This window comes from Pristiophorus japonicus, unplaced genomic scaffold (genome assembly GCF_044704955.1).
Source record: "Pristiophorus japonicus isolate sPriJap1 unplaced genomic scaffold, sPriJap1.hap1 HAP1_SCAFFOLD_666, whole genome shotgun sequence".
Taxonomy (NCBI): domain Eukaryota; kingdom Metazoa; phylum Chordata; class Chondrichthyes; family Pristiophoridae; genus Pristiophorus; species Pristiophorus japonicus.
This window is the reverse complement of record NW_027254579.1, coordinates 222364-248590: the sequence shown is the minus strand read 5'-3', so window position 1 is coordinate 248590 and position 26227 is coordinate 222364. Positions and strand designations below refer to the sequence as shown.

The 26227-nt window shown below is 46.9% G+C and overlaps 1 protein-coding gene across 1 annotated transcript in view; it reads left to right on the top strand.

The window, feature by feature from the left end:
- LOC139255986 (uncharacterized) overlaps window positions 1-26227 on the top strand; it is a 69050-nt gene that overhangs the window by 15813 nt on the left and 27010 nt on the right. The window contains exon 2 of the mRNA XM_070874070.1: window positions 16131-16154. Coding sequence (XP_070730171.1) covers window positions 16131-16154 — 24 coding nt within the window. The remainder of the gene's footprint in view (window positions 1-16130; window positions 16155-26227) is intronic.

The window sequence follows — 26227 nt, the reverse complement described above, 5'->3', positions numbered from 1 at the left end:
AAAGCCAGGTGGCAATGTAAGTTGTGAGGAGGATGCAAAGAGACTTCAAGGGGATATAGACAGGCTAAGTGAGTGGGCAAGAACATGGCAAATGGAATATAATGTGGAGAAATGTGAAGTTATCCACTTTGGTAGGAAAATAGAAAAGCAGAGTATTTTTTAAATGGTGAGAGATTGGGAAATGTTGGTGTTCAGAGGGACCTGGGTTCCTTGTACACCAATCACTGAAAGTTAACATGCAGGTACAGCAAGTGATTAAAGCAAATGTTATGTTATTACAAGAGGATTTGAGTATAAGAGTAAAGATGTCTTACTGCAATTATACAGGGCCCTGGTGAGACCACACCTGGAGTATTGTGTACCGTTCTGGTCTCCTTACCTAAGGAAGGATATACTTTCCATAGAGGGAGTGCATTGAAGGTTCACTATATTGATTATTGGCTATTCGGGGAATCAAGGGATATAGGGAGAGTGCAGGAAAGTGGAGTTGAGATCGAAGATCAGCCATGATCTCACTGAATCTCAGAAAGCAGAGAGTAGGGGTAAAGGGAGCTATTCACAGTGACGGAAGTTGGGTAACGGTGTTCCACAAGGATCAGTGCTAGGACCACTGTTGTTCATAATTAATATCAATGATTTAGACTTTGGAAACAAAACACAATTTCTAAATTTACAGATGACACCAAATTGGGGGATAGTCAATACTGAGGAGAACTGCAACACATTACAGGAGGACATTAATAAACTTGTAGAATGTGCATATAATTGGTAAATGCAGTTCAACATAGATAAATGTGAGGTATTCTTGTCGAAGAATAGGGAGGTAACCTTAAAAAAGGAGGCAGACAGAAAGCAGGAAACTATAGACCAGTTAGCCTCACATCTGTCATTGGGAAAATGCTGGAGTCCATTATTAAGGAAGCAGTAGCAGGACATTTGGAAAAGCATGATTCAATCAGAGTCAGCATGGATTTATGAAAGGGAAATCATGTTTGACAAATTTTCTGGAATACTTTGAGGATATAACGAGCAAGGTGGATAAGGGGGAACCAGTGGATGTGGTGTATTTGGATTCCCAGAAGGCATTCGATAAGGTGCCACATAAAAGTTTACTGCACAAGTTAAAAGCTCACGGGATTGGGGGTAATATATTAGCATGGATAGAACTAACTGACAGAAAACAGAGAGTCGGGATAAATGGGTCCTATTCCGCTTGGCAAACGGTGACTAGTGGGGTGCCGCAGGGATCAGTGCTGGGTCCTCAACTATTTACAATCTATATTAACGACTTGGATGAAGGGACCGAGTGTAATGTAGACAAGTTTGCTGATGATACAAAGATGGGTGGGAAAGCAAATTGTGAGGAGGACACAAAAAATCTGCAAAGGGATATAGGCAGGGCGGGCAAAAATTTGGCAGATGGAGTATAATGTGAGAAAATGTGTGATTATCCACTTTGACAGAAATAATAGAAAAGCAAATTATAATTTAAATGGAGAAAAATTGCAAAGTGCTGCAGTACAGAGACGGAGGCTGTACACACACTGAGCCTGTGACTGAGAGACGGAGGCTGTACACACACTGAGCACCCTGTGAGTGAGAGACGGAGGCTGTACACACACTGAGCCTCTGAGTGAGGGACGGAGGCTGTACACACACTGAGCCTGTGAGTGAGAGACGGAGGTTGTACACACACTGAGCCTGTGAGTGAGAGACGGAGGCTGTACACACACTGAGCCTGTGAGTGAGGGACGGAGGCTGTACACACACTGAGCCTGTGACTGAGAGACGGAGGCTGTACACACACTGAGCACCCTGTGAGTGAGAGACGGAGGCTGTACACACACTGAGCCTCTGAGTGAGGGACGGAGGCTGTACACACACTGAGCCTGTGAGTGAGAGACGGAGACTGTACACACACTGAGCCTGTGAGTGAGAGAAGGAGGCTGTATACACACTGAGCCTGTGAGTGAGAGACGGAGACTGTACACACACTGAGCGCCCTGTGAGTGAGACGGAGGCTGTACACACACTGAGCGCCCTGTGAGTGAGAGAAGGAGGCTGTACACACACTGAGCGCCCTGTGAGTGAAAGACGGAGGCTGTACACACACTGAGCCTGTGAGTGAGAGAAGGAGACTGTACACACACTGAGCGCCCTGTGAGTGAGAGACGGAGACTGTACACACTGAGCCTGTGAGTGAGAGACGGAGGCTGTACACAACTGAGCGCCCTGTGAGTGAGAGAAGGAGGCTGTACACACTGAGCCTGTGAGTGAGAGACGGAGGCTGTACACACAGTGAGCCTGTGAGTGAGAGACGGAGGCTGTACACACACTGAGCACCCTGTGAGTGAGAGACGGAGGCTGTACACACACTGAGCACCCTGTGAGTGAGAGACGGAGGCTGTACACACAGTGACCCTGTGAGTGAGAGACGGAGGCTGTACACACTGAGCGCCCTGTGAGTGAGGGACGGAGGCTGTACACACACTGAGCCTGTGAGTGAGAGACGGAGGCTGTACACACTGAGCGCCCTGTGAGTGAGAGACGGAGGCTGTACACACACTGAGCCTGTGAGTGAGAGACGGAGGCTGTACACACACTGAGCCTGTGAGTGAGAGACGGAGGCTGTACACACACTGAGCCTGTGAGTGAGAGACGGAGGCTGTACACACACTGAGCCTGTGAGTGAGGGACGGAGACTGTACACACACTGAGCGCCTTGTGAGTGAGAGACGGAGGCTGTACACACACTGAGCACCCTGTGAGTGAGAGACGGAGGCTGTACACACAGTGACCCTGTGAGTGAGAGACGGAGGCTGTACACACACTGAGCACCCTGTGAGTGAGAGACGGAGGCTGTACACACAGTGACCCTGTGAGTGAGAGACGGAGGCTGTACACACTGAGCGCCCTGTGAGTGAGGGACGGAGGCTGTACACACACTGAGCCTGTGAGTGAGAGACGGAGGCTGTACACACTGAGCGCCCTGTGAGTGAGAGACGGAGGCTGTACACACACTGAGCCTGTGAGTGAGAGACGGAGGCTGTACACACACTGAGCGCCCTGTGAGTGAGAGACGGAGGCTGTACACACACTGAGCGCCCTGTGAGTGAGAGACGGAGGCTGTACACACTGAGCACCCTGTGAGTGAGAGACGGAGGCTGTACACACACTGAGCCTGTGAGTGAGAGACGGAGGCTGTACACACACTGAGCGCCCTGTGAGTGAGAGACGGAGGCTGTACACACACAGAGCGCCCTGTGAGTGAGAGACGGAGGCTGTCCACACACTGAGCGCCCTGTGAGTGAGAGACGGAGGCTGTACACACACTGAGCCTGTGAGTGAGAGACGGAGGCTGTACACACACTGAGCCTGTGAGTGAGAGACGGAGGCTGTACACACATTGAGCCTGTGAGTGAGAGACGGAGGCTGTACACACACTGAGCGCCCTGTGAGTGAGGGACGGAGGCTGTACACACACAGAGCGCCCTGTGAGTGAGAGACGGAGGCTGTACACACACTGAGCCTGTGAGTGAGGGACGGAGGCTGTACACACATTGAGCCTGTGAGTGAGAGACGGAGGCTGTACACACACTGAGCCTGTGAGTGAGAGACGGAGGCTGTACACACACAGAGCGCCCTGTGAGTGAGAGACGGAGGCTGTACACACACTGAGCCTGTGAGTGAGAGACGGAGGCTGTACACACACTGAGCGCCCTGTGAGTGAGAGACGGAGACTGTACACACACTGAGCCTTTGAGTGAGAGACGGAGGCTGTACACACACTGAGCCTGTGAGTGAGAGACGGAGGCTGTACACACACTGAGCCTGTGAGTGAGAGACGGAGGCTGTACACACACTGAGCCTGTGAGTGAGGGACGGAGACTGTACACACACTGAGCGCCCTGTGAGTGAGAGACGGAGGCTGTACACACACTGAGCACCCTGTGAGTGAGAGACAGAGGCTGTACACACACTGAGCCTGTGAGTGAGGGACGGAGGCTGTACACACACTGAGCCTGTGAGTGAGAGACGGAGGCTGTACACACACTGAGCGCCCTGTGAGTGAGAGACGGAGGCTGTACACACACTGAGCACCCTGTGAGTGAGGGACGGAGGCTGTACACACTCTGAGCGCCCTGTGAGTGAGAGACGGAGGCTGTACACACACTGAGCCTCTGAGTGAGGGACGGAGGCTGTACACACAGTAACCCTGTGAGTGAGAGACGGAGACTGTACACACACTGAGCGCCCTGTGAGTGAGAGACGGAGGCTGTACACACACTGAGCCTGTGAGTGAGAGACGGAGGCTGTACACACACTGAGCCTGTGAGTGAGAGACGGAGGCTGTACACACACTGAGCGCCCTGTGAGTGAGAGACGGAGGCTGTACACACTGAGCACCCTGTGAGTGAGAGACGGAGGCTGTACACACACTGAGCGCCCTGTGAGTGAGAGACGGAGGCTGTACACACACTGAGCCTGTGAGTGAGAGACGGAGGCTGTACACACACTGAGCCTGTGAGTGAGGGACGGAGGCTGTACACACACTGAGCCTGTGAGTGAGAGACGGAGGCTGTACACACACTGAGCCTGTGAGTGAGAGACGGAGGCTGTACACACACTGAGCACCCTGTGAGTGAGAAACAGAGGCTGTACACACACTAAGCCTGTGAGCGAGGGATGGAGGCTGTACACGGCAGCGCTGCACTGAACATCGCTCAGTGCTCTGCCAATACTGCCCCTCTCACTCACTTCCGCGCTCTGAGGGAAGTGGTAGAGATGATTTAGCTCCACTTCCCTCCCGGAGCGCTAAAACAGAAGTTACCAACAGCAGCAAATCCTTTTCGTCCGGCAATACTTTTGCGCTCCTGTAAAAGTTACCACCCCAAGCGAGACGCTCCCCAACTTCTAGTCCTCTGCCTCTATGAATGAAGCCCAGGATCCCGTGTGTTGTTTTAACCACTTTCTCACCCTGCCACCTTCAGCGATTTGTGCACATATACCCCGGTCTCTCTGTCCATGCACCCCCTTTAGTTTATATCGCCTCTCCTCGTTCTCCACACCAAAATGTATCACTTTGCACTTTTCTGCGTTAAGTTTCATCTACCACGTGTCCAGCCATTCCACTGGCCTGTCTATATCCTCTTGAAATCTATCACGATCCTCCTCACTGTTGACTATTCTTGCAGCTTTTGTGCCATCTGCGCATTTTAACATTGTGCCCTGTACACCCAAGTCTGTGACATTAATATATATCAAGAAAAGCCGTGGTCCCAGTACCGACCCCTGGGGAACACCACTGTATACCTTCCTCCAGTCCGAGAAACAATCGTTCACCACTACTCTCAGTTTCCTGTGTGCTAGGCCTATGCAGCAGAGCCTGGTCTTCAGTCGTCTTGGATCCCCTTGCCCTTGGCCCATAGAAAATAGGTGCAGGAGTAGGCCATTTGGCCCTTCGAGCCTGCACCACTATTCAATGAGTTCATGGCTGATCATTCCCTCAGTACCCCTTTCCTGCTTTCTCTTCATACCCCTTGGTCCCTTTAGCCATAAGGGCTATATCTAACTCCCTCTTGAATATCTCCAATGAACTGGCATCAACAACTCTCTGCGGCAGGGAATTCCACAGGTTAACAACTCTCTGAGTGAAGAAGTTTCTCCTCATCTCAGTCCTAAATGGCCTACCTCTTATCCTTAGAATATGTCCCCTGGTTCTAGACTTTCCCAACATCAGGAACATACTTCCTGCATCTAACCTGTCCAGTCCCGTCAGAATCTTATACGTTTCTATGAGATCCCCTCTCATCCTTCTAAACTCCAGTGTCGAAAGGCCCAGTTGATTCAGTCTCTCCTCATATGTCAGTCCTGCCATCCCGGGAATCAGTCTGGTGAACCTTTGCTGCACTCCCTCAATAGCAAGAATGTCCTTCCTCAGATTAGGAGACCAAAACTGAACACAATGTTCCAGGTGAGGCCTCACCAAGGCCCTGTACAACTGCAGTAAGACCTCCCTGTTCCTATACTCAAATCCCCTAGCTATGAAGGCCAACATACCATTTGCCTTCTTCACCGCCTGCTGTATCTGCATGCCAACTTTCAATGACTGATGTTAGATCTAGTTTTATCATATCGTTCTGTTCTAAATTTGTTATCTATTACTCTATTTATCCGCAGAACGTTCCTTTGACACATCCCCTCCTGCCCCCACTTTTCATCTTGTATCAATATGTATTCCTTTTGGATTTCCCCACTGCTGATCCATCGACCTGTTTGCTCAGTTTACCGGCCAGTTAATTTGGACCAGAAACCTTTTATCTCACTGAACTTTGCCTTCTCCAGTCCCACTCCCTTATCTTTGACTCTTTGTACTTTTCTGTGCTTACACTGAATCTATCTATGTTGTGGTCTCGATTTCCCAATTATTCTCCTACTCTCCTCGGTTATTTTCCCCACTTTATTTCCCAGAACTAACTCGAGCAATGCTCCTTTCCTTGTTGGACCAGAATCCCACTGATGTGGGAAACAGTCCTGGATCCATTGAGAGAAGCTTTGCCCACATGGACCACATACTTCACCTTTAATCCAATCTGTCTTGGGATAGTCCAAATCCACTGTTGTTTTTGCATATCTTTCTGAACTAGAATCCGGACAATACAGAACAAGGCCATTCTGCCCACCGTGCCCATGCTGGCTCCCGTCCTGCAACAACAACGGCCTGCATTTATATCGTACCTGTAACGTAAAAAGTCCACAGGAGCCATTATCAAGCAACATTTGACACCGAGTCACACAGGCTGAGTCTCTTTTCTCTTGAAAAAAAACCTGAGGGGTGACCTAATCGAGGTCTTGAAAATGATGAAAGGTTTTGATGGAGTGGATACAGAGAGAATGTTCCCACTTGTGGGGAAGAGCATAACTAGAGGCCATCAATATAAGATAGTCACCCAGAAATCCAATGGGGAATTCAGGAGAAACTTCTTTACCCAGAGAGGGGTGAGAATGTGGAACTCACTGCCACAGGGAGGGGTTGAGGTGAATAGTATCGATGTGTTTCAGGGGAGGCTGGACAAGTATATGGGGGAGAAGGGAATAGAGGGTTATGCCGATAGATTTAGATGAGGAAAGACGGGAGGAGGCTCGAGTAGAGCATAAATGCCGGCATGGACTGGTTTGGCCCAATGGCCCGTTTCTGTGCTGTATATACCGTGTAAGGGGATATTCGGGTACAGTAGCATAGTGACAATGTTACTGGGCTTGTAATCCAGAGGTCTGGACTAAGTGACTTCAAATCCCACAGCGGCAACTGGGGGAATTTTAATTCAGTTCATTAAATAAATTTGGAATTAAAAAGCTAGTATCAGAAAAACCCAACTGGTTCACTCATGTCCTTTAGGGAAGGAAATCAGCCATCCTTACCCGGTCTGGCCTAGATGTGACTCCAGATGCTCAGAAATGTGGTTGACTCTTAACTGCCCTCTGAAATGGCCCAGCGAGACACTCAGTTGTACCAAACCACCACAGTAAGTCAGCACTGTGGGAGCACCTTCACCACACGGACTGCAGCGGTTCAAGAAGGCGGCTCACCACCACCTTCTCCAGGGGCAATTAGGGATGGGCAATAAATGCCAGCCTTGCCAGCAACGCCCACAACCCATTAACGAATAAATAAAAATTAGCGCAGATGACCAAAATCTTTGTCAAAGAGAGAGGTTTTAAGGTGCGCCTTAAAGGAGGAAAGAGAGGTTGCGAGGCAGGGAGTTCCAGAGCTTGGGACCTCTTGCTGAAGGCAATGGTTGAGCGATGCAGAAGAGGGCAGAATTAGAGGAGCGCAGACATCTTGGGGCGTTGTGAGACTACAGGAGATTACAGAGATAGGGAGGGGCAAGGCCATGGAGGGATTTGAAAACCAGAATGAGAATTTTAAAATTGAATGGAGGGTGGAAGATGGGAGACCTACCAGGAGTGCGTTGGAATAGTCATGTTTAGACATATCAAAGACATGGATGGAAGTTTCAACAGCAGGTGAGCTGAGGCAAGAGCGATGGTACAGAGGTGGAAATCAGCGATCTTCTTGATGGCCCGGATATGTGGTAACAAGCTCATTTCAGGGTCAAATATGACACCAAGGTAGAGAACAGTGTGGTTCAGCCTCAGACAGATGCCAAGGAGAGGGATGGGGATGGAGTCGGTGCTGGGGACCGAAGACAATGGCTTTGGTCTTTCCAATATTTAGTGGCAGGAAATTTCTGCTCGTCCGGTACTGAATGTCCCACTCCCCCACCCTTTCCCCATAATGCTACACCATTTTCCTTTTCAAGTATTTATCCAATCCCTTTTTGAAAACTACTATTAAATCAGCTTCCAACAACAGGGCTTGAAACTAATGAAGGGGGCAAAGATTAAATTGAAAAGCAGCGAGTGAAATGTCAAGGCTCTGGAGCAGAGCAGGGTTTTGGGTTAAAATAAGCAGAGTGGGTCAGAAAGGGAGAGTAACAACGGTCATGGGGCATTACTGAACAAGGTGACATCATGTAAAAATAGGCAACGGTCAGAGCTAAAGACACTATATCTGAGTGCATGAAGCATTCACAACAAAATAGATAAATTAATAGCGCAGATAGGAATGAATCGGTTTGATCGAAGAGCCAGTACGGCGACGTGGTTGCAAAGTGACCAAGGTTGGGAGCTAAATATTCCAGGATACTTAACTTTTAGAAGAGATAGGCAAAATGGAAAAGGGGGAGGGGCAGCCCTGATAATAAAGGATGGGATAAAGACAGGAGACAGAAGTAGAATCAGTCTGGGTGGAGCTAAGAAACAGCAAGGGGCAGAAAACATTGGTGGGAGTTGTTTATCTTCTTCTGAGGCAGTCCCTCAGAGTCGAGGAAGACTTGCTTCCACACTAAAAGTGAGTTCTCAGGTGGCTGAACAGTCCAATACGAGAACCACAGTCCCTGTCACAGGTGGGACAGACAGTGGTTGAGAGAAGGGGAGGGTGGGACTGGTTTGCCGCACGCTCCTTCCGCTGCCTGCGCTTGATTTCTGCATGCTCTCGGCGACGAGACTCGAGGTGCTCAGCGCCCTCCCGAATGCTCTCCCTCCACTTAGGGCGGTCTTTGGCCAGGGACTCCCAGGTGTCGGTGGGGATGTTACATTTTTTCAAGGAGGTTTTGAGCGTGTCCTTGAAACATTTCCTCTGCGCACCTGGGGCTCGCTTGTCGTGTCGAAGCTCCGAGTAGAGCGCTTGTTTTGCGAGTCTCGTGTCAGGCATGCGAACTATGTGGCCTGTTCAGTGCAGCTGATTGAGTGTGGTCAGTGCTTCAATGCTGGGGATGTTGGCCTGAGGGAGAACACTGATGTTGGTGCGTCTATCCTGCCAATAGCAGGATCTTGCGGAGGCAGTGTTGGTGGTACTTCTCCAGGGAGTTGGTTATAGGCCCCCAAACAGTAGTGGTCACATGGAAACATATAAAATAGGTGCAGGAGTAGACCATTCGGTCCTTCGAACCTGCACCACCATTCAATAAGATCATGGCTGATCATTCACCTCAGTACCCCATTCCTGCTTTCTCTCCCCTTGATCCCTTTAGCAGTCAGGGCCATATCCAACTCCCTCTTGAATATATCTAACGAATTGGCATCAACAACTCTCTGCGGTAGAGAATTCCACAGGTTAACAATTCTCTGAGTGAAGAGGTTTCTCCTCATCTCTGTCCTAAATGGCTTACCCCTTATCCTTAGACTGTGACCCCTGGTTCTGGACTTCCCCAACATTGGGAACATTCTTCCTGCATCTAACCTGTCCAAACCCGTCAGAATTTTAAACGTTTCTATGAGATCCCCTCTCATCCTTCTAAACTCCAGTGAATACAGGCCCAGTCGATCCAGTCTCTCCTCATGTCAGTCCAGCCATCCTGGGAATCAGTCTGGTGAACCTTCGCTGCACTCCCTCAATAGCAAGAACGTCCTTCCTCAGATTAGGAGACCAAAATATGGACACAATGTTCCAGGTGAGGCCTCACCAAGGCCCTGTACAACTGCAGTAAGACCTCCCTGCTCCTATACTCAAATCCTCTCGCTATGAAGGCCAACATGCCATTTGCCTTCTTCACCGCCTGCTGTACCTGCATGCCAACCTTCAATGACTGATGTACCATGACACCCAGGTCTCGTTGCACCTCCCCTTTTCCTAATCTGTCACCATTCAGATAATATTCTGTCTCTCTGTTTTTACCACCAAAGTGGATAACCTCACATTTATCCACATTATACTTCATCTGCCATGCATTTGTCCACTCACCTAACCTATCCAAGTCACTCTGCAGCCTCATAGCATCCTCCTCGCAGCTCACACTGCCACCCAACTTAGTGTCATCCGCAAATTTGGAGATACTACATTTAATCCCCTCGTCTAAATCATTAATGTACAGTGTAAACAGCTGGGGCCCCAGCACAGAACCTTGCGGTACCCCACTAGTCACTGCCTGCCATTCTGAAAAGTACCCATTTACTCCTACTCTTTGCTTCCTGTCTGACAACCAGTTCTCAATCCATGTCAGCACACTACCCCCAATCCCATGTGCTTTAACTTTTTACATTAATCTCTTGTGTGGGACCTTGTCGAAAGCCTTCTGAAAGTCCAAATATACCACATCAACTGGTTCTCCCTTGTCCACTCTACTGGAAACATCCTCAAAAAATTCCAGAAGATTTGTCAAGCATGATTTCCCTTTCACAAATCCATGCTGACTTGGACCTATCATGTCACCTCTTTCCAACTGCGCTGCTATGACATCCTTAATAATTGATTCCATCCTTTTACCCACTACTGAGGTCAGGCTGACTGGTGTATAATTCCCTGTTTTCTCTCTCCCTCCTTTTTTAAAAAGTGGGGTTACATTGGCTACCCTCCACTCCATAGGAACTGATCCGGAGTAAATGGAATGTTGGAAAATGACTGTCAATGCATCCGCTATTTCCAAGGCCACCTCCTTAAGTACTCTGGGATGCAGTCCATCAGGCCCTGGGGATTTATCGGCCTTCATTCCTATCAATTTCCCCAACACAATTTCCCGACTAATAAGGATTTCCCTCAGTTCCTCCTCCTTACTAGACCCTCTGGCCCCTTTTATATCCGGAAGGTTGTTTGTGTCCTCCTTAGTGAATACCGAACCAAAGTACTTGTTCAATTGGTCTGCCATTTCTTTGTTCCCCGTTATGACTTCCCCTGATTCTGACTGCAGGGGACCTACGTTTGTCTTTACTAACCTTTTTCTCTTTACATATCTATAGAAACTTTTTGCAGTCCATCTTAATGTTCCCTGCAAGCTTCCTCTCGTACTCTCTTTTCTCTGCCCTAATCAAACCCTTTGTCCTCCTCTGCTGAGTTCTAAATTTCTCCCAGTCCCCGGGTTCGCTGCTATTTCTGGCCAATTTGTATGCCACTTCCTTGGCTTTAATACTATCCCTGATTTCCCTTGATAGCCATATGGTGGATGAAGTAACTGCGCAGATAGCTGTTAACAGATATGATGTAATTGGGATTACGGAGACATGGCTCCAGGGTGACCAAGGCTGGGAACTCAACATCCAGGGGTATTCAATATTCAGGAAGGATAGACAGGAAGGAAAAGGAGGTGGGGTAGCATTACTGGTTAAAGAGGAGACTAAAAACACAATAGTAAGGAAGGACATTAGCTTGAATGATGTGGAATCTATATGGGTAGAGCTGCAAAACACCAAAGGGCAGAAAACGTTAGTGGGAGTTGTGTACAGACCTCCAAACATAGAAACATAGAAAATAGGTGCAGGAGTAGGCCATTCGGCCCTTCGAGTCTGCACCACCATTCAATATGATCATGGCTGATCATTCCCTCAGTACCCCTTTCCTGCTTTCTCTCCTTACCCTTGATCCCTTTAGCTGTAAGGGCCATATCTAACTTCCTCTTGAATATATCCAATGAACTGGCATCAACAACTCTCTGCGGTAGGGAATTCCACAAGTTAACAACTCTGAGTGAGGAAGTTTCTCCTCATCTCACTCCTAAATTGCTTACTCATTATCCTTAGACTATGTCTCCTGGTTCTGGACTTCTCCAACATCGGGAGCATTCTTCCTGCATCTAACCTGTCCAGTCCCGTCAGAATTTTATATGTTTCTATGAGATCCCCTCTCATCCTTCTAAACTCCAGTGAATACAAGCCCAGTCGATCCAGTCTCTCCTCATATGTCAGTTCTGCCATCCCGGGAATCAGTCTGGTGAACCTTCGCTGCACTCCCTCAATAGCAAGAACGTCCTTCCTCAGATTAGGAGACCAAAACTGAACACAATATAAGAAGATAGGAACAGGAGTAGGCCATCTAGCCCCTCGAGCCTGCTCCGCCATTCAACAAAATCATGGCTGATCTGGCCGTGGACTCAGCTCCACTTACCCGCCCGCTCCCCACAACCCTTAATTCCCTTATTGGTTAAAAATCTATCTATCTGTGACTTGAATACATTCAATGAGCTAGCCTCAACTGCTTCCTTGGGCAGAGAATTCCACAGATTCACAACCCTCTGGGAGAAGAAATTCCTTCTCAACTCGGTTTTATATTGGTTCCCCCGTATTTTGAGGCTGTGCCCCCTAGTTCTAGTCTCCCCGACCAGTGGAAACAACCTCTCTGCCTCTATCTTGTCTATCCCTTTCATTACTTTAAATGTTTCTATAAGATCACCCCTCATCCTTCTGAACTCCAACGAGTAAAGACCCAGTCTACTCAATCTATCATCATAAGGTAACCCCCTCATCTCCGGAATCAGCCCAGTGAATCATCTCTGTACCCCCTCCAAAGCTAGTATATCCTTCCTTAAGTAAGGTGACCAAAACTGCACGCAGTACTCCAGGTGCGGCCTCACCAATACCCTATACAGTTGCAGAAGGACCTCCCTGCTTTTGTACTCCATCCCTCTCGCAATGAAGGCCAACATTCCATTCACCTTCCTGATTACCTGCTGCACCTGCAAACTAACTTTTTGGGATTCATGCACAAGGATCCCCAGGTCCCTCTGCACCGCAGCATGTTTGTAATTTCTCCCCATTCAAATAATATTCCCTTTTACTGTTTTTTTTTCCCCCAAGGTGGATGACCTCACACTTTCCGACATTGTATTCCATCTGCCAAACCTTAGCCATTCGCTTAACCTACCTAAATCTCTTTGCAGCCTCTCTGTGTCCTCTACACAACCCGCTTTCCCACTAATCTTTGTGTCATCTGCAAATTTTGTTACACTACACTCTGTCCCCTCTTCCAGGTCATCTATGTATATTGTAAACAGTTGTGGTCCCAGCACCGATCCCTGTGGCACACCACGAACCACCGATTTCCAACCCGAAAAGGACCCATTTATCCCGACTCTCTGCTTTCTGTTAGCCAGCCACTTCTCTATCCATGCTAATACATTTCCTCTAACTTCGCGTACCTTTATCTTCTGCAGTAACCTTTTGTGTGGCACCTTATCGAATGCCTTTTGAAAATCTAAATACACCACATCCATCGGTACACCTCTATCCACCATGCTCGTTATATCCTCAAAGAATTTCAGTAAATTAATTAAACATGATTTCCCCTTCATAAATCCATGCTGCATCTGCTTAATTGCACTATTCCTATCTAGATGTCCCGCTATTTCTTCCTTAATGATAGTTTCAAGCATTTTCCCCACTACAGATGTTAAACTCACTGTCCTATAATTACCTGCCTTTTGTCTGCCCCCTTTTTTAAACAGAGGCGTTACATTAGCTGCTTTCTAATCCGCTGGTACCTCCCCAGAGTCCAGAGAATTTTGGTAGATTATAACGAATGCATCTGCTATTACTTCCGCCATCTCTTTTAATACCCTGGGATGCACTTCATCAGGACCAGGGGACTTGTCTACCTTGAGTCCCATTAGCCTGTCCAGCACTACCCCCCTAGTGATGGTGATTGTCTCAAGGTCCTCCCTTCCCACATTCCTGTGTCCAGCAATTTCTGGCATGGTTTCCGTGTCTTCCACTGTGAAGACCGAAGCAAAATAATTGTTTAAGATCTCAGCCATTTCCACATTTCCCATTATTAAATCCCCCTTCACATCTTCTAAGGGACCAACATTTACTTGAGTCACTCTTTTCCGTTTTATATATCTGTAAAAGCTTTTACTATCTGTTTTAATGTTTTGCGCAAGTTTACCTTCGTGATCTATCTTTCCTTTATTGCATTCTTAGTCATTCTTTGCTGTTGTTTAAAATTTTCCCAATCTTCTATTTTCCCACTAACCTTGGCCACCTTATACGCATTGGTTTTTAATTTGATACTCTCCTTTATTTCCTTGGTTATCCACGGCTGGTTATCCCTTCTCTTACCGCCCTTTTTTTTCACTGGAATATATTTTTGTTGAGCACTATGAAAGAGCTCCTTAAAAGTCCTCCACTGTTCCTCAATTGTGCCACCGTTTAGTCTGTGTTTCCAGTCTACTTTAGCCAACTCTGCCCTCATCCCACTGTAGTCCCCTTTGTTTAAGCATAGTCCGCTCATTTGAGACACAACTTCCTCACCCTCAATCTGTATTACAAATTCAACCATACTGTGATCACTCATTCCAAGAGGATCTTTTACTAAGACATCGTTTATTATTCCTGTCTCATTACACAGGACCAGATCTAAGATAGCTTGCTTCCTTGTAGGTTCTGTAACATACTGTTCTGAGAAACAATCCCGTATGCATTCTATGAATTCCTCCTCCAGGCTACCCCGTGCGATTTGATTTGACCAATCGATATGTAGGTTAAAATCCCCCATGATTACTGCCGTTCCTTTTTCACATGCCTCCATTATTCCCTTGATTATTGGCCACCCCGCTGTGAAGTTATTATTTGAGGGCCTATAAACTACGCCCACCAGTGACTTTTTCCCCTGACTATCTCTAATCTCCACCCACAACGATTGAACATTTTGTTCATTAGAGCCAATATCGTCTCTCACAACTGCCCTGATATCATCGTTTATTAACAGAGCTACCCCACCTCCTTTCGCTTCTTGTCTATCTTTCCGAATCGTCAGATACCCCTGTATGTTTAATTCCCAGTCTTGGCCACCCTGCAACCATGTTTCTGTAATGGCCACCAAATCATACCCATTTGGAATGATTTGTGCCGTCAACTCATTTACTTTATTTCGAATGCTGCGTGTGTTTAGGTAGAGTGTTTTAATACTAGTTTTTAAACCATGATTTTTAATTTTGACCCCTCCTGCAGCCCCTTTATATTCAGTGGCCCTTTTTGTTTTTTGCCTTGGGTTTCTCTGCCCTCCACTTTTACTCATCACCTTTCTGTCTTTTGTTTTTGTCTCCTTTTTGTTTCCCTCTGTCTCCCTGCATTGGTTCCCATCCCCCTGCCATATTAGTTTAACCCCTCCCCAACAGCACTAGCAAACACTCCCCCTCGGACATTGGTTCCGGTCCTGCCCAGGTGCAGACTGTCTGGTTTGTACTGGTCCCACCTCCCCCAGAACCGGTTCCAATGCCCCAGGAATTTGAATCCCTCCCTGCTGCACCACTGCTCAAGCCATGTATTCATCTGAGCTATCCTGCGATTCCTACTCTGACTAGCACGTGGCACTATTAGCAATCCTGAGATTACTACTTTTGAGGTCCTACTTTATAATTTAGCTCCTGGCTCCCTAAATTCGTCTCGTAGGACCTCATCCCTTTTTTTACCGATATCGTTGGTACCAATGTGCACCACGACAACTGGCTGTTCTCCCTCCCTTTTCAGAATGTCCTGCACCCGCTCAGAGACATCCTTGACCCTTGCACCTGGGAGGCAACATACCATCTTGGAGTCTCGGTTGCGGCCGCAGAAAAGTCTATCTATTCCCCTTCCAATCGAATCCCCTATCACTATCGCTCTCCCACTCTTTTTCCTGCCTTCCTGTGCAGCAGAGCCAGCCACGGTGCCATGAACTTGGCTGCTGCTGCCCTCCCCTGATGAGTCATCCCCCTCAACAGTACTCAAAGCGGTGTATCTGTTTTGCAGGGGGATGACCGCAGGGGACCCCTGCACTACCTTCCTTGCACTGCTCTTCCTGCTGGTCTTCCATTCCCTATCTGGCTGTGGACCCTTCACCTGCGGTAAGACCAACTCGCTACACGTGCTACTCACGTCATTCTCAGCATCGTGGATGCTCCAGAGTGAATCCACCCTCGGCTCCAATTCCGCAACGCGGTCTGTCAGGAGCTGGAGGCAGACACACTTCCCGCACACGTAGTCGTAGTTCCCATGGTGCAGGAGGAGCATATCACGTGACCGAGCTCTCCTGTCATGACTTAACCCTTAGATACACTTAAATTGGCAACAACAATGCGAAAGTAAGTGTATCCTTCCTTAAGTAAGGTGACCAAAACTGCACGCAGTACTCCAGGTGAGGCCTCACCAAGGCCCTGTACAACTGCAGTAAGACCTCCCTGCTCCGATACTCAAATCCCCTCGCTGTGAAGGCCAACATACCATTTGCCTTCTTCACTGCCTGCTGTACCTGCATGCCAACCTTCAATGACTGATGTACCATGACACCCAGGTCTCGTTGCACCTCCCCTTTTCCGAATTGGCAGCCATTCAGATAATATTCTGCCTTTGTGTATTTGCCACCAAATTGGATAACCTCACATTTATCCACATTATACTGCATCTGCCATGCGTTTGCCCACTCACCTAACCTGTCCCAAGTCACCCTGCAGCCTCTTAGCGTCCTCACAGCTCACACCACCACCCAGCTTAGTGTCATCTGCAAACTTAGACATATTACACTCAATTCCTTGATCAAAATCATTGATGTATATTGTAAAGAGCTGGGGTCCAGCACTGAACCCTGCGGCACTCCACTAGTCACTGCCTGCCATTCTGAAAAGGACCCGTTTATCCCGACTCTCTGCTTCCTGTCTGCCAACTAGTTCTCTATCCACTTCAGTACATTACCCCCAATACCATGTGCTTTGATTTTGCACACCAATCTCTTGTGTGGGAACTTGTCAAAAGCCTTTTGAAATTCCAAATACACCACATCCAGTGGTTCTCCCTTGTCCACTCTACCAATTACATCATCAAAATATTCTCGAAGATTTGTCAAGCATGATTTCCCTTTCATAAATCCATGCTGATTTAGTCCGATCCTGTCACTGCTTTCCAAATGCGCTGCTATTTCATCTTTAATAATTGATTCCAGCATTTTCCCCACCACTGATGTCAGGCTAACCGGTCTATAATTACCCGTTTTCTCTCTCCATCCTTTCTTAAAAAGTGGTGTTACATTAGCTACCCTCCAGTCCATAGGAACTGATCCAGAGTCGATAGACTGTAGGAAAATGATCACCAATGCATCCACTATTTCTAGGACCACTTCCTTAAGTACTCTGGGTTGCAGACTATCAGGCCCCGGGGATTTATCGGCCTTCAATCTCATCAATTTCCCGAACACAATTTCCCGCCTAATAAGGATTTCCTTCAGTTCCTCCTTCTCACTGGACCCTTGGTCCCCTAGTATTTCCAGAAGGTTATTTGTGACTTCCTTAGTGAAGACAGAACCGTAGTAGATGCATTGGTGGTCATTTTCCAACATTCCATTGACTCTGGATCAGTTCCTATGGAGTGGAGGGTAGCCAATGTAACCCCACTTTTTAAAAAAGGAGGGAGAGCGAAAACAGGGAATTATAGACCGGTCAGCCTGACATCGGTAGTGGGTAAAATGATGGAATCAATTATTAAGGATGTCATAGCAGCGCATTTGGAAAGCAGTGACATGACAGGTCCAAGTCAGCATGGATTTGTGAAAGGGAAATCATGCTTGACAAATCTTCTGGAATTTTTTGAGGATGTTTCCAGTAGAGTGGACAAGGGAGAACCAGTTGATGTGGTATATTTGGGCTTTCAGAAGGCTTTCGACAAGGTCCCACACAAGAGATTAATGTGCAAAGTTAAAGCACATGGGATTGGGGGTAGTGTGCTGATATGGATTGAGAACTGGTTGTCAGACAGGAAGCAAAGAGTAGGAGTAAATGGGTACTTTTCAGAATGGCAGGCAGTGACTAGTGGGGTACCGCAAGGTTCTGTGCTGGGGCCCCAGCTATTTACAATATACATTAATGATTTGGACGAAGGAATTGAGTGTAATATCTCCAAGTTTGCAGATGACAGTAAACTGGGTGGCGATGTGAGCTGTGAGGAGGATGTTAAGAGGCTGTAGAGTGACTTGGACAGGTTAGGTGAAACATGGAAACATAGAAAATAGGTGCAGGAGTAGGCCATTTGGCCCTTCGAGCTTGCACCACCATTCAATAAGATCATGGCTGATCATTCCCTCAGTTCCCCTTTCCTGCTTTCTCTCCATACCCCTTGATCCCTTTTGCCGTAAGGGCCATATCTAACTCCCTCTTGAATATATCCAATGAACCGGCCTCAACAACTCTCTGCAGCAGGGAATTCCACAGGTTAACAACTCTCTGAGTGAAGAAGTTTCTCCTCATCTCAGTTCTAAATGGCCTACCCCTTATCCTTAGACTGTGTCCTCTGGTTCTGGACTTCCCCAACATCGGGAACATTCTTCCCACATCTAACCTGTCCAGTCCCGTCAGAATCTTATATGTGAGGTTATCCACTTTGGTGGTAAAAACAGAGAGACATACTATTATCTGAATGGTGACAGATTAGGAAAAGGGGAGGTGCAACAAGACCTGAGTGTCATGGTACATCAGTCATTGAAGGTTGGCATGCAGGTACAGCCCTCCTGTGCAACAGAGCCAGCCACGGTGCCATGAACTTGGCTGCTGCTGCCCTCCCCTGATGAGTCATCCCCCTCAACAGTACCCAAAGCAGTGTATCTGTTTTGCAGGGGGATGACCGCAGGGGACCCCTGCACTACCTTCCTTGCACTACTCTTCCTGCTGGTCTTCCATTCCCTAGCTGGCTGTGGACCCTTCTCCTGCGGTAAGACCAACTCGCTACACGTGATACTCACGTCATTCTCAGCATCGTGGATGCTCCAGAGTGAATCCACCCTCAGCTCCAACTCCGCAACGCGGACCGTCAGGAGCTTGAGGTGGATACACTTCCTGCAGATATAGTCGTCAGGGACACTGGTGTCGTCCCTGAGTTCCCACATGGTACAGGAGGAGCATAACACCCGACCGAGCTCTCCTGCCATGACTTAACCCTTAGATACACTTAAATTGGCAACAACAATGTTAAAAGTTACTCACTGCCGCTGAGCCTTTATAGGCCTCACCAACCACAAACTCCCGCCTCTCGGACTGCCGCCGCCTCTCGCTGCCGCTGAGCCTTTATAGGCCTCACCAACCACGCACTCCCGCCTCTCGGACTGAGAAAGCAAATGGCATGTTGGCCTTCATAGCGAGGGGACTTGAGTACAGGGGCAGGAGGTGTTGCTCCAGTTGTACAGGGCCTTGGTGAGGCCACACCTGGAGTATTGTGCACAGTTTTGGTCTCCTAACCTGAGGAAGGACATTCTTGCTATTGAGGGAGTGCAGTGAAGGTTCACCAGACTGATTCCCGGGATGGCGGGACTGACCTATCAAGAAAGACTGGATCAACTGGGCTTGTATTCACTGGAGTTCAGAAGAATGAGAGGAGACCTCATAGAAACATTTAAAATTCTGACGGGGTTAGACAGGTTAGATGCAGGAAGAATGTTCCCAATGTTGGGGAAGTCCAGAACCAGGGGTCACAGTCTAAGGAAAAGGGGGAAGCCATTTAGGACCGAGATGAGGAGAAACTGCTTCACCCAGAGAGTGGTGAACCTGTGGAATTCTCTACCACAGAAAGTTGTTGAGGCCAATTCACTAAATATATTCAAAAAGGAGTTAGATGAAGTCCTGACTACTTGGGGGATCAAGGGGTATGGCGAGAAAGCAGGAATGGGGTACTGAAGTTGCATGTTCAGCCATGAACTCTTTGAATGGCGGTGCAGGCGCGAAGGGCCGAATGGCCTACTCCTGCACCTATTTTCTATGTTTCTATGGATTCATGAAAGGAAAATCATGCTTGACAAATCTAGAATTTTTTGAGGATGTAACCAGTAGAGTGGACAAGGGGGAGCCAGTGGATGTGGTGTATTTGGACTTTCAAAAGGCTTTTGACAAGGTCCCACACAAGAGATTAGTGTGCAAAATTAAGGCACATGGTATTGGGAGTAATGTATTGACGTGGATAGAGAACTGGTTGGCAGACAGGAAGCAAAGAGTGGGAATAAACGGGTCCTTTTCAGAATGGCAGGCAGTGACTAGTGGGGTGCCGCAAGGTTTAGTGCTGGGACCCCAGCTATTTACAATATACATTAATGATTTGGACAAAGGAATTGGGTGTAATATCTCCAAGTTTGCAGATGACAGTATACTGGGTGGCGATGTGAGCTGTGAGGAGGATGTTAAGAGGCTGTAGGGTGACTTGGACAGGTTAGGTGAAACATGGAAACATAGAAAATAGTTGCAGGAGTAGGCCATTTGGCCCTTCGAGCTTGCACCACCATTCAATAAGATCATGGCTGATCATTCCCTCAGTTCCCCTTTCCTGCTTTCTCTCCATACCCCTTGATCCCTTTTGCCGTAAGGGCCATATCTAACTCCCTCTTGAATATATCCAATGAACCGGCCTCAACAACTCTCTGCGGCAGGGAATTCCACAGGTTAACAACTCTCTGAGTGAAGAAGTTTCTCCTCATCTCAGTTCTAAATGGCCTACCCCTTATCCTTAGACTGTGTCCCCTGGTTCTGGACTTCCCCAACATCGGGAACATTCTTCCCACATCTAACCTGTCCAGTCCCGTCAGAATCTTATATGTTTCTATGAGATCCCCTCTCATCCTTCTAAACTCCAGTGAATAAAGGCCCAGTTGATCCAGTCTCTCCTCATATGACAGCCCAGCCATCCCTGGAATCAATCTGGTGAACCTTCGCTGCACTTGGGCAAATGCATGGCAGATGTAGTATAATGTGGATAAATGTGAGATTATCCACTTTGGTGGCAAAAACACGAAGACAGTATATTATATGAATGGTGGCAGATTTGGAAAAGGGGAGGTGCAACGATATCTGGGTGTCATGGTTCATCAGTCATTGAAAGTTGGCATACAGCAGGCGGTGAAGAAGGCAAATGGTATGTTGGCCCTCATAGCTAGGGGATTTGAGTATAGGAGCAAGTAGGTCATAGAAACATAGAAACATAGAAAATAGGTGCAGGAGCAGGCCATTCAGCCCTTCTAGCCTGCACCGCCATTCAATGAGTTCATGGCTGATCATTCATCTCAGTACTCCTTTCCTGCTTTCTCTCCGTACCCTTTGATCCCTTTACCCGTAAGGGCCATATCTAACTCTCTCTTGAATATATCCAATGAACTGGCATCAACAACTCTCTGCGGTAGGGAATTCCACAGGTTAACATGACTGCAGTTGTACAGGGTCTTGGTGAGGCCTCACCTGGAATATTGTGTCCAGTTTTGGTCTCCTCATCTGAGGAAGGACGTTCTTGCTATTGAGGGAGTGCAGCGAAGGTTCACCAGACTGATTCCCGGGATGGCAGGACTCACATATGAGGAGAGACTGGATCAACTGGGCCTTTATACATTGGAGTTTAGAAGGATGAGTGGGGATCTCATCGAAACATATAAGGCTGTGACGGGACTGGACAGGTTAGATGCAGGAAGAATGTTCCTAATGTTGGGGAAGTCCAGAACCAGGGGACACACTCTTAGGGTAAGGGGCAGGCCATTTAGGCCTGAGATGAGGAGAAACTTTTTCACTCAGACATGTTAACCTGTGGAATTCCCTACCGCAGAGAGTTGTTGATGCCAGTTCATTGGATATATTCAAGAGAGAGTTAGATATGGCCCTTACGGGTAAAGGGATCAAAGGGTACGGAGAGAAAGCAGGAAAGGAGTACTGAGATGAATGATCAGCCATGATCTTATCGAATGGTGGTGCAGACTCGAAGGGCCGAATGGCCTATCCAAGTCACCCTGCAGCCTCTTAGCGTCCCCCTCACAGCTCATACCGCCACCCAGCTTAGTGTCATCTGCAAACTTGGAGATATTACACTCAAGTCCTTCATCCAAATCATTAATGTATATTGTAAATAGCTGGGGTCCCAGCATTGAGCCCTGCGGCACTCCACTAGTCACTGCCTGCCATTGTGAAAAGGACCCGTTTATCCCGACTCTCTGCTTCCTGTCTGCCAACCAGTTCTCTATCCACCTCTGTACATTACCCCCAATATCATATGCTTTGATTTTGCACACCAATCTCTTGTGTGGGACCTTGTCAAAAAGCCTTTTGAAAGTCCAAATACACCACATCCAGTGGTTCTCCCTTGTTCACTCTACTTGTTATATTTTCAAAAAATTCTAGATTTGTCAAGCATGATTTCCCCTTCATAAATCCATGCTGACTTGGACCGATCCTGTCACTGCTTTCCAAATGCGCTGCTATTTCATCCTTAATAATTGATTCCAACATTTTCCCCACAAATGATGTCAGGCTCACCGGTCTATAATTACCCACTTTCTCTCTCCCTCCCTTTTTAAAAAGTGTTGTTACATTAGCTACCCTCCAGTCCATAGGAACTGATCCAGAGTCGATAGACTGTTGGAAAATGATCACCAATGCATCCACTATTTCTTGGGCCACTTCCTTAAATATGCTGGGATGCAGACTATCAGTCCCCGAGGATTTATCGGATTTCAATCCCATCAATTTCCCGAACACAATTTCCTGCCTAATAAGGATATCCTTCAGTGCCTCCTTCTCACTAGACCTTCGGTCCCCTAGTACTCCCAGAAGGTTATTTGTGTCTTCCTTCGTGAAGACAGAACCAAAGTATTTGTTCAATTGGTCTGCCATTTCTTTGTTCCCCATTATCAATTCACCTGATTCTGATTGCAAGGGACCTACGTTTGTCTTCACTAATCTTTTTCTCTTCACATATCTATAAATGCTTTTGCAGTCAGTTTTTATGTTCCCGGCAAGCTTCCTCTCGTACTCTATTTTCCCCCTCTTAATTAAACCCTTAGTCCTCCTCTGCTGAATTCTAAATTTCTCCCAGTCTTCAGGTTTGTTGCTGTTTCTGTCCAATTTATATGCCTCTTCCTTGGATTTAACACTATCTTTAATTTCCCTTGTTAGCCACAGTTGAGCCACCTTCCCCGTTTTATTTTTACTCCAGACAGGGATGTAAAAATGCTGAAGTTCATCCATGTGATCTTTAAATGTTTGCCATTGCCTATCCACCGTCAACCCTTTAAGTATCCTTTGCCAGTCTATTCTAGCCAATTCACGCCTCATACCATCAAAGTTACCTTTCCTTAAGTTCAGGACCCTAGTTTCCGAATTAACTGTGTCACTCTCCATCTTATTAAAGAATTCTACCATATTATGGTCACTCTTCCCCAAGGGGCCTCGCACAACAAGATTGCTAATTCGTCCTTTCTCATGACACATCACCCAGTCTAGGATGGCCAGCTCCCTGATTGGTTCCTCTACATATTGGTCTAAAAAACCATCCCTAATACACTCCAGGAAATCCTCCTCCATCGTATTGCTACCAGTTTGGTTCGCCCAATCAATATGTAGATTAAAGTTACCCATGATAACTGCTGTACCTTTATTGCATGCATCCCTAATTTCTTGTATGAAGCTGTCCCCAACCTTACTACTACTGTTTGGTGGTCTGTATACAACTGCCACTGCGTTTTCTGCCCTTTGGTATTCCGTAGCTCCACCCATACCGATTCCACATCATCCAAGCTAATGTCCTTTCTTATTATTGCTTTATTTTCCTCTTTAACCAGCAACGCCACCCCACCTCCTTTTCCTTTCTGTCGATCCTTCCTAAATGTTGAATACCCCTGGATGTTGAGTTCCCAGCCTTGGTCACCCTGGAGCCATGTCTCCCTGATGCCAATTACATCATACCCATTAACTGTTCTCTGCGCAGTTAATTCGTCCACCTGGAGAAGAATGCAGAATAAGGAAATGGCAGAGAAGTTAAACAAATACTTTGTGTCTGTCTTCACAGAGGAAGACATGAAAAACCTCCCGGAAATAGTGGCGTATCAAGGGTCTAGCAAGAATGAGGTACTGAAAGAAATTAGTATTAGTAAAAAAATAATACTGAAGAAATGAATGGGACTGAAAGCCGATAAATCCCTTGGAGCTGATGGCCTACATCGTAGGGTTTTGAAAGAGGTGGCTATAGAGATAGTGGATGTATTGGTTGTCATCTTCCAAACTTCCATAGATTGTAGAACGGTTCCCGCAGATTGGACGGTAGTTAATGTAACCCCACTATTTAAGGAAGGAGGGAGAGAAAATGGGGAACTAGAGACCAGTAAGCCTGACATCAGTATTCGGGAAATGCTAGAATCGATTATTAAGGACGTAGTAACAGGGAACTTAGAAAATAATAATAAGATTGGGCAGAGTCAACACGGATTTATGAAAGGGAAATCATGTTTGACCAAATCTGTTAGAGATTATTGAGGTGGGACCAGCAAAATAGATAAGGGGGAACCAGTGGATGTGGGGTATTTGGATTTTCAGAAGGTATTCGATAAGAGGTTATTAATCAAAGTTAGGACTCATAGAAACATAGAAAATAGGTGCAGGAGTAGGCCATTCGGCCCTTCTAGCCTGCACCGCCATTCAATGAGTTCATGGCTGAACATTCAACTTCAGTACCCCATTCCTGCTTTCTCGCCATACCCCTTGATCCCCCTAGCAGTAAGGACCTCATCTAACTCCTTTTTGAATATATTTAGTGAATTGGCCTCAACAACTTTCTGTGGTAGAGAATTCCACAGGTTCACCACTCTCTGGGTGAAGAAGTTCCTCCGCATCTCGTGGGATTGGGGGTAGTATACTTGCAGGGATTGAGGATTGGTTAACGGACAGAAAGTAGGAATAAACGGGCCATTTTCGGGTTGGTAGGCTGTAACTAGTGGGGTACCCCAAGGATCAGTGCTTGGGCCCAGCTAGTCACAATCTATATCAATGATTTGGATGTAATATATCCAAGTTTGCTGATGATACAAAGCCAGGTGGCAATGTAAGTTGTGAGGAGGATGCAAAGAGACTTCAAGGGGATATAGACAGGCTAAGTGAGTGGGCAAGAACATGGCAAATGGAATATAATGTGGAGAAATGTGAAGTTATCCACTTTGGTAGGAAAATAGAAAAGCAGAGTATTTTTTAAATGGTGAGAGATTGGGAAATGTTGGTGTTCAGAGGGACCTGGGTTCCTTGTACACCAATCACTGAAAGTTAACATGCAGGTACAGCAAGTGATTAAAGCAAATGTTATGTTATTACAAGAGGATTTGAGTATAAGAGTAAAGATGTCTTACTGCAATTATACAGGGCCCTGGTGAGACCACACCTGGAGTATTGTGTACCGTTCTGGTCTCCTTACCTAAGGAAGGATATACTTTCCATAGAGGGAGTGCATTGAAGGTTCACTATATTGATTATTGGCTATTCGGGGAATCAAGGGATATAGGGAGAGTGCAGGAAAGTGGAGTTGAGATCGAAGATCAGCCATGATCTCACTGAATCTCAGAAAGCAGAGAGTAGGGGTAAAGGGAGCTATTCACAGTGACGGAAGTTGGGTAACGGTGTTCCACAAGGATCAGTGCTAGGACCACTGTTGTTCATAATTAATATCAATGATTTAGACTTTGGAAACAAAACACAATTTCTAAATTTACAGATGACACCAAATTGGGGGATAGTCAATACTGAGGAGAACTGCAACACATTACAGGAGGACATTAATAAACTTGTAGAATGTGCATATAATTGGTAAATGCAGTTCAACATAGATAAATGTGAGGTATTCTTGTCGAAGAATAGGGAGGTAACCTTAAAAAAGGAGGCAGACAGAAAGCAGGAAACTATAGACCAGTTAGCCTCACATCTGTCATTGGGAAAATGCTGGAGTCCATTATTAAGGATGCAGTAGCAGGACATTTGGAAAAGCATGATTCAATCAGAGTCAGCATGGATTTATGAAAGGGAAATAATTTTTGACAAATTTTCTGGAATACTTTGAGGATATAACGAGCAGGGTGGATAAGGGGGAACCAGTGGATGTGGTGTATTTGGATTTCCAGAAGGCATTCGATAAGGTGCCACATAACAGGTTACTG